The sequence below is a fragment of the Amphiura filiformis genome, chromosome 16 (genome assembly GCF_039555335.1).
Source record: "Amphiura filiformis chromosome 16, Afil_fr2py, whole genome shotgun sequence".
In the NCBI taxonomy this organism is placed as follows: Eukaryota; Metazoa; Echinodermata; class Ophiuroidea; order Amphilepidida; family Amphiuridae; genus Amphiura; species Amphiura filiformis.
The window spans coordinates 16,516,078-16,525,754 of record NC_092643.1 but is presented as its reverse complement, the minus strand read 5'-3'; the positions used below and the strand labels follow the sequence as shown (position 1 = coordinate 16,525,754).

The 9,677-nt window shown below is 37.4% G+C and overlaps 1 protein-coding gene across 1 annotated transcript; it reads left to right on the top strand.

Annotated features, from left to right (window-relative positions):
• Positions 1–1,950: 1,950 nt before the first annotated feature.
• Positions 1,951–9,677, top strand: LOC140172451 (extracellular serine proteinase-like). Its single transcript, XM_072195599.1, has 6 exons — positions 1,951–2,121; positions 3,207–3,362; positions 5,125–5,254; positions 7,401–7,519; positions 8,926–9,061; positions 9,472–9,677. Exons 1-6 carry the CDS (start codon positions 1,951–1,953, stop codon positions 9,675–9,677), a joined length of 918 nt encoding a protein of 305 aa, XP_072051700.1.

Sequence of the window (9,677 nt, the reverse complement as noted above, 5' to 3'; positions counted from 1 at the left end):
AGATTGATTTCGACAAGATTCTGTTACGTCCCCTCAGAATAGTCATGCTTGTCAAATAGGTTCTATTCATTTGTGAGGAGTTAATTTTAAGAGTGTATCCCCTTGTGGTACTATTTTACTTTGGTATCGAGCTGTAAAATTGGTGTGTTTTTTTGTCTTTTGTGCAAAGTAAGGGCCGAGCGCGCACTCTGGTTTATATTTGTGATGCTGATGATATTTCGGTTTTATTATCAAAAACCTATGTCAAAATTGTCTCCAAGCGGCGCGGTGTCGTTTGAAATGGGCGGAGGCGGAGCTTGAATGTGACGTCATTTCAGTTTATGCAACGAGAAGTTATCTCTAATTTGCAAAACACTGGACTGTCACATTTTGTCTCTTTTATTGGTATACGTACGTATAAAGTGCACCACTGCCTATAATTGACTGTTTGTCGAAAGTTGTGCGTGTCTTTGTCTGGTCTCACGTAAGTTATTTACTCTATTTATTTATATATTTATTTATATATATATATATATATATTTATTTATTTATTTATTTATTTATTTATTTATTTATTTATTTATTTATTTATTTATTTATTTATTTATTTATTTATTTATTTATAACAAGTATACTTTACAAGTGACTAACTTTGGAATTTAGAGTGCTCAAACCCATTACAGGTGAGCTATAGAAACAAATTCAAAGTATAGACCTCTGGCAAGGCAACCGTTACTTAAAGTTTCACGGAGTACCCTCACTTACGATCATTGGGTAAACAGATCATCAGACGGATGATGATCGGTTTACCCAATGATCGTAAGTGAGGGTATTCCTTGAAACTTTAAGTAACGGTTGCCTTGCCAGAGGTCTAAACTTTGAATTTTATTTATTTATTTATTTATTTATGTATTTATTTATTTATTTATTTATTTATTTATTTATTTATTTATTTATTTATTTATTTATTTATTTATTTATGCCTATGCCTATATATTTAATTGGTTAGTTACTTACTTGGTTAGTTAGTAAGTTAAAGGGAAATTTTGACAAAGGGACTTCTTACAACACAATTACAGGACTTTTATTTACAAATCCTAATTATACATGGCATGTGTGACTTTTCATCATGCAGTTATTGTTAACTACACGTACGCATACAACACAGGGGCACTCACAATAGGCAATTGACCCGTACTGGTAGCGCTGTGTTGTAGATATAGGAGATGAACTAGTTAGCATCATATATCAAAAAGTATAAAAGCTATGATTTTAGTACTTGCTCTATGTTTCAATTACTTATTCTTTTCAAAATATCTGAATTTTTAACCCGGTACAAGCTTTAATAACGGGGGACCATAAATTTGTATGAGAAAGGAAATACATCTTATCCAAACTCCCGTGTTAATCCAATGCACATTTTGCTTCACCAGACCGCCCTGACTTGGTCGCATTTGCAAGAGGGGTGCCACGAAACAGTAATAGGTACAAATTTAGTACTTTCTGTCAATCAAGTATGGTTTATTCTCTACATGTCAATCTTTAAATTATTAGCATAGTCCTTATAATAACGGGGGACCGCCCTTGATAAGTAAATGATCGCAAACCAGTGAAAAATACCCTAAAACGCAGTCAGTGGAGCTCCGCCCGTATGTCAATAGCATCATTATCGATTGGATTAGTCGACCGTAGCGGACAATTCGATCGCTCATTGGATTAATATTATCACGTAGTAAGAAATTTGCATTGGACAATCGATTACTATAATGGTTTAGTACTTCATATTTCGGTTTAATCTTCATTCGGTTTATGGCTGAAAAGGTCACGGTGAATTTGCCGTGGACAAAACTGCACTATGTTTCTCTCTGATTTTTAACTAATCTGTTCCAATTTACCGCACTCCCTTAATCATGTTAATAATTTTCCCCCAGAAATAATCGGTTGGTAAAATTGGAATATCGACAGTCGTATATGTCCATGACAGCGAGCGCTGCACGCATGTTTTCCACACTCTTTTTGGCTGCGTTGATTTTTCACGCAGCCAATGCTGCTCCACGTATAAGACGTAATGGTAAAGCGCCTCTGCATTCCCAGGCCCAACAACACAGGAGAGTTCCAGGACAATATATAGTTGTTTTTAAGGTAAGGAAATATTGTTCTTTGGGTGAGGGACACGGTTGTTTGATGGCATGTAAAACTGAGTTATTTTAAAGAAAAGTTGAACAATGGTGGCGCTATTTATCTAAAATCTTGTTTCCATCTTTACAAAGGGTAGACAGACACTTGTAAAATGGTATTAGAACTTCAACAAACAGACTATCAAATGACAAAGGAATTTTCATGAAACGTAAAGTATAACTCATATTATTTGGCTAATTCAAATTTGAAAAATATGTAAATAGCGCCCTCAATTTTCACACAAATGTACAGTTTATATAATACAATTACCACAAAAAAGCAGAAAAAGATGAAGAATTTGATATAGAAACGAAAATCTATGTTAAAAATTGCTACAAAATATATGTGTATAATACAGTTTATTAGTGTGATAGCTGTTGGTATTATTCAAGTATAGAATTGAACAATATGATAATGTTTTGTTAGAAAAATTAATAAATGATCACATCAAACAACCGTGAGGAGCCGGGGAGGGATGGTTGATCTTGGTTGGGTTTTCATGATCGTGCTGAATGTGGCTTAAAACGGAACAAAAATGGTCAAAATTATACCGTTTTACTTATCGTGCCCTTAGCAAAAATGATTCTGGTAAGAGGAAATTTAACCTCCAGTGGGTTCTTGCTTCAATGTGTAAAGCAGATGAAAGTGATAACTGATAGTGACTTTTTTTAATATATTTTTTTATGTCAAGCATATCTGGGCATTAACCTCTGAAATCAGGGAGATAACGTTAAAAAAAACTTCGGCCAGGCATGCTGGCACAAGTGACCTGGTGAATGGGTCGCCGTAGATATCTGTCGGGCATTCTTAAATGTTTACAGGAACGTGTCCAACAAGCGGGCGTATTTCCTTGATCGGACCCGATTGTAACGAGGTCTTTTACCATTGGTAATCTGCTTTGCCTTTTCCAAATGAGCCACGGGAAGAGCAGATTTGATTTTTTTTGGTCCTGCAGGGATTTGAACACGGGACCTCTCGCACCAAAGGCAAAGACCTTATGTGCCAATGTTAATCTTGTTACTATACCATTTTGTTTTGCCATCCGTCAGGACACACTGAGCGACGAAGAAGTGGATGCCGTCGTCGATGCGTTTGACGCTTCCCGTGGTAATTCGTCTGGATCATCTCAGGAGCATTCAGTAAAGAGATTCAAGCGAGCCATGAAAGGATTCTCAGTTCGATGCTCGGTCTCTTCCATGGAAGCGGTTAGTGTTATTATCCCCCATTATCACCGAATGGTTGCAAACGGTGTCCCCGGTGTTAAACAGTAATTTTCAGTATTTCTGGTTCTGTCCGGTTCCCATTGTTTAGAACAATAGAAACCAGACGGAACCGGTAGACAACCGAGTTTTGATTTCATCCTAACTAATTCCGTATTCTGGACTCACCAACGATTTTTAGTAACGTTGCGACCCGTTCACCAGGTCTTCATCAGACTGCGCAGAGACTTGACTGATGGTTTGGTCACGTGATGGTAATCGGCGAGGAAGTAGTAGTAGTAAGTGGTTTGAGAGGGGAGTGAAAGAAGCCATCCGGGAAAGAGCTGAGGAGCCAGAATGGGGGCCTCCGTTTCCTGCTATCACACGCCTGGACCCCACCGTGAAACTACTTCCTCGGCGATTACCATCACGTGACCAAACCATCAGTCAAGCCGGGCAGTCAAGTCTCTGCACAGACCCGGTGAACCGGCCGCAACGTTACTAAAAATCATTGGCGAGTCCATAATTTGATTCATATTATTGTCTATTTTATACTACTGGATGACTCAAAACATTCTTAATCTTACTATAATAACTTGCACTATAAGGATGAAAACGAAACACACACCAAAAAACCATAGGCCGTATTATAATAGTGAGAAAAATAAGAGCAAATGTTAGGAAATGCCAGGAGTGATAGTAATTATTATGCTAGTTTCATATTGCCGCTGAGCGACGTGACGGTGACACACTCGTGTAAAGTCGCATCGCAGACAAAAGGACACAATCAGTGCTTGTCATTGGCTGATACGGCATGACAGTATGACATTATAATTGCACCATAGTGGTATTCGGTGGACAGTCACGGTCACATATATGATTGAATCAGTTTCCTTGGGGATTGGTGCACACCGACATCGCCTGGTTAATAATTACATTATACAGCAGAGACACTGAAATGAATACCCGGGATCGATACACGTGAATGTGCTATGCACGATTTGATATTCAGACGATAAATCTTTGGGTACCGGGGTAGAAAATGATGAATATCTCCCGTAATTTATTTAGTCTAAAGAAGCCAGATTTTGTTCCTTGCACTTGAATATATGTGTTGAACGGATAAGATAATCGTTAGATTGCGTCTTGAGAAAGAACCGTGCATCTTGAACTCAAAAACTGACAAAATTTCTGATTTTATATGTGCCGAACTATAGCGCAGCGTAGGCTAGCTGTACTCACTCGTTGACGGCAGTCTAAAAGCAGATGACCATTGACCTCATGGCATATACATGCTCACTCACACACAGAGAGGTCAATTACCAGGCTATTGTCAGTAGCCTTAGTCGGATGCCCCTCGGCTCATTATGCGTCTCAAAGGTCGGAACAAACTGGCCATGCGTGGCTGTGGATTCAACCTACCATGGCGATTTCTGCCATGAAGATATCGGGGCGATGACACTGTGTGGTGTAATTAAATTTGCTCGTGGCAGGTTCGATTTGCCACCACTGAACTTATCCCGTTGGACTTATAAACAATCGCCCGTGAAGGATCCATGACTGTCAATTAGGGGGTGCAGAGGATATGCAAATTAGGCTGATTTGGCATGATTTTAGCTAAATTTCCTTTTTATGGAATCCGCCCCTGATCGCGTAATTACTCAGTGGTCAGTCGCCCCAGTTACCTGACTTTCAATGCATCTCTTTTTTATCTTGATCTGTACTCTTACAAAATCACGAAGTTTGGTGCCATTTTTGTCCCATGCAGTTACGTGATTTAGAAGCAGTAGCCTATGTAGAGGAAGATGCCATAAAGACAACATCTGCCGTGGCATCATGGGGTTTGGATCGTGTTAATCAACGTGATTTGCCGTTGGATGACTCGGACGTATTCCAAGGTTTGTTTGCCAATGTTGTCCCTTTGTTTACAAGGTCTTTCAGAGTGGAAATATGGACATTTCCAATTTTCCATTCCTGTTCAGAAGACGCTTATGCGCAGTTGAGGCTAACACGGGGAACTTTGAATTATGGGAAGGGAAACTGGAATTACGTCATGATTAACTTAGGTCCTAGGTCTAGACAATAGGCGCCATTAGCAGCCAGTTTAGTTCCTGCATGATGTTATTCACGTGTCGTAATACTTTGGTACAAAATACATTAGTTAACATTTTTACAGTTTTAGTATGTTTCGTTTTGTTTGTTTTGTTTTGTTTTATTTCTTCTTTAACCTGGGACACTCAATCAGTTGAAAACACAATTAATCATCTGTTCTTCCTTGAGGCCCAGGGATCAATACAACATTTATATAACATAATTATTAAGGTTTAAAAATACTACATACATTCAAATACACAATAATATTGCAAATTTAGATAAATACAATGCTTACAAAATAAATCAAATTACAATGTAACTTTACAACATGTTTAAAATACTATTAATACTACATACATAGGCAAAGCATATAGAATAAAGGATCAAATAATATGGGGACCCAATAAGCATTTAAACTACTTAAAAGATAAAACACTACAAAAATCAACCTATGAACCAGCATAGCTATAAAACATTAATATTATTCAAAACTATTGATTGCACCAAATACAAACTAAATAATTCATTTAATGTCAAATACAAATAATTCAATATGGAAACTGATTGCACAAAATAGTAGTAAGGCCTAGCATGATAGTATAAATACAACTCAAAAAAATCTTGTTTTGCAAAATAAACGAATGAATCCAAAATATGAAACAAATTAAAGACTACAATTTAAGAATCATAAAATTGAGAGTTGTATATTGTTTTGAAAGTTGCTGTGCTAATTGGGAGAGGTGATTTCAGTTTAGAATCAAGTGAATTCCAGGCCTTAGCCCCTCTGAATAAGAATGAGCGTCTACCAGCTTCAATTCTGGGTTTGAAATTAAGTGCAATATTGCCATGAGCGCTACCACGGGTATTGTGACGATGACTGGTTTTCACTGAAGTAAAATTGTTTGCATATACTTTGGAACAAAACCAGCAACACATTTATAAGTTAAAAGACACAGATGGTCTTGTCTAAGGTTGCTAAGAGGCTTCCATTTAAGTTTTTCCCTGATTAAAGAAGACGGTGTCCGGACTGGAACTTTAAGAATGGCCCTTCCAGCCCTGTTCTGGAGACGCTCAATCCTATTCAGAAGTGTGTTATTGCAATTTCCCCATACAGTATCACAGTAAGTCAATCTTGGAAGAATAAGAGCTTTATAAATTGTATTCATGTGGTTAGCAGATAGCCATTCCCTGATTCTGTACAACATTCCAATGTATTTCGAAACTGTTAAACAAGTTTGATTAATTTGTGCTTCCCATTTTAGATTTTGGTCGAGAATGACTCCCAGGTATTTACATTGATTGACATTTTCATTCAAGTTGTTCCCTATTCATGTAAAGACTTAGCTCATCAACCCTTGCATTAAAATAACTTGAACAAAAAAGGTTCAGCATACAATATTTTGTCGGGGGGTGGAAGCGTTACAACAGGGTCTATGGTTACAATTTAGGGGGGGGTGGCGTACGAGGATATTTTGTAGGCCTACTGGTTTTACTGGACTTCTTTTCGCGCGAAAAATTTCAATTTCAGACCATTGAGGTGTGTTTTGCTATTTATAAATGGACAAAATGTTGCAATTTTATCCTATCTGGGGGGGTCCCACTTGCAATTACGTCACGAATAATTTCATAAAGTACATTCACCGATTCCTGGGGATCATTGTAGGCATCAGATGCCCACATTCTCCAGTTTCCACCATCCAATACAAAACGCTGCAAGCCCTGCACCTCTGGGCGCACCAACCGGTTTATAATGGCTGTGTTATCTCCGCTTATAATGCCCACTGGTGCCCAAATTAACTTGAATGGTGCATCAGGGGTCCAATAAGGGGCAAGTGAACTTAAAGTCCTCGTTAAGTCTTCTTATAAAAATAATTTGCACTAAGGTTACGCACAAGACTCTGACATTGCGAACTGGTTACTTTTAATTTCTTTTTTTAAATATAATTTTAGGATCTGGATCAGGTGTTCACGTGTATATCATTGACACTGGAACTTCGAAAACTCACCAAGAATTTACTAATCGGTTTAGCACCTCCGGATATGATTATTTTGGTGGACCAATAGGAGTGGTAAGATCATTATAAGTATGAGAGGAATTTAACTAGCTATTGGGTTACATCTTGCACCACGACCCTCCGACCACCAGACGGACGCCTTATCCATCAGGCTAGCAGCTCCCACTGATAAACGGTGGTTAAAACTGGGTACTAATATAGGCAGTCGAGGTATACAATACACACAAATAGATATTACGCAAATACGCATGTCTAGGAGATCATTAGTACTGATGCTTAATCGTTTCCCCAGCATATTACAAGTTAAAGGAGTATTTCGTGATCCTAGCATCCTCTATTTATGTCATTTTTAATTAGATATCCACGAAAAAAACCTATTCCCAAAATTTCAGTTGCTTCCGATTTTGCGTTCGCGAGTTATGCATGATTATGTGTATTACACTGCTCCATAGACAATGCGTTGTAATTTCGTTCTGGTGCACCAGAACGAAATTCAAATTTCACGATATCTTTGCTAAACAAATTAATCTGCAAGAAATATTTTGTACATAAACATTATGTAGCCAGAGGTTTCCAGTGATATAAAAATCTCAACTTTTTTGAGAAAAGTGGGGGATGAGGCTGTGGATCACGAAATGCCCTTTAAGTAGGTAACGGGGCTATGTATCCTGCACAAAAACCTATAAACACAATGGGGAACGATTGCTCGCTACAAGAGGAAACTAAATATAATTAATAAGAAAGAACGAACAGTTCAGCAGCCCAAATGCCACAACCAAACAAGACAACAAACAAACAAACACAAATCCCGACCGGCACACAACCCAACTTGAAAAAACAACAACAAGGGAATGCGCCGGCATGGGACCCGAACGCACGACCCTGCCGACAATCAGACTGACGCCTTATCCATCAGGCTACTAGCTCCCACTGATAAACGGTGGTTAAAACTGGGTACTAATGTAAGCAGTCGAGGTAAACAATACACACAAAATAGATATTACGCAAATATGCAGGATATGTCCAGGAGATCATTACTGATGCTTACGATTGCTCGCTACAAGAGGAAACAGTTGATCGTCGGCTTTTCATCCCAGCTACATACACTTTAAGTACATATATCATTAGATTTAGAAAGCTTACTTCGAGGACTGTAGAATATCAAAAATTTAAGAAATATCAAATTTTTATAATTTGTCATAAAATTTTGTATTATGTCGCGAATTTCAAAATATCAAAATTATTTGATATCAGAAGGACATACGAGATTCAGAATTCAATTCGATATGTCTGATGTGCTCTCATTTCCCACAAAAAATACTGTCGAAACGTTCATATCAGAGCTCTTAAACGCGCTTGCAATATAACATAACCCTTACCTTTTGCTCGAATGTCTTTTAAAAACGGAAAGCTTTAGGTGAACTGCCTTTCATTTGATTCATTCTACGTTTCTTCCATAGGACTATCATTATCATGGAACACATTGCGGGGGGACCGCATGTGGTAGCTATGTCGGCATGGCATGGACTTCCACAATCCACAGCGTAAGGGTTCTTGACGCAACTGGATCCGGAACATCTACGACAGTCATTGCCGGTAAGTTTTGACTCCTTTAGTAGGCCACCTCCCCCTTGTCACAGGACAAATTACGACAAAATTAAAGCCACACAATCTACCAAAACAAACAAAATTGGCACAATTTGTAAAACACTTGTATATAATAATAATAATAATAATAATAATAATAATAATAATAATAATAATAATAATAATAATAATAATAATAATAGCAACAACACCACAAACAACAACAACATAATAATAATAACACTAATAATGATAATAATAATAATAATAATATTGATATTAATAATGATAATGATAATGATAACATTGATATAACAATAATCATAATTATATTGTATATGAAAATGTTTATTATGATAATTGTCACATTGATGTTATTAAAATCATAAAATATAAAATATTATTTGTTTTATTGTTAGGAATTGATTGGGTAGAGGCCAACGCTGTCAAACCAGCAGTAGCTTCACTCTCTATTGGTGGAGGTTATTCGTATAGTGAAAATCAAGCTATAAAAAGCTTGAGTGATTCTGGAGTTTTTGTAACCGTGGCAGCGGGCAACGATGATGTTGATGCTTGTACCGAATCACCGGCGTCAGCACCTGAGGTAGGTAACCTACGGCATTAA

Coding starts and splice junctions, on each gene's coding strand:
- LOC140172451 (XM_072195599.1), top strand. CDS start 1,951: ATGTCCATGACAGCGAGCGCTGCACGCATGTTTTCCACACTCTTTTTG. Junction 3,363..5,124: donor CGGTCTCTTCCATGGAAGCG/GTTAGTGTTATT, acceptor TGTCCCATGCAG/TTACGTGATTTAGAAGCAGT. Junction 9,062..9,471: donor ATCTACGACAGTCATTGCCG/GTAAGTTTTGAC, acceptor TTTTATTGTTAG/GAATTGATTGGGTAGAGGCC.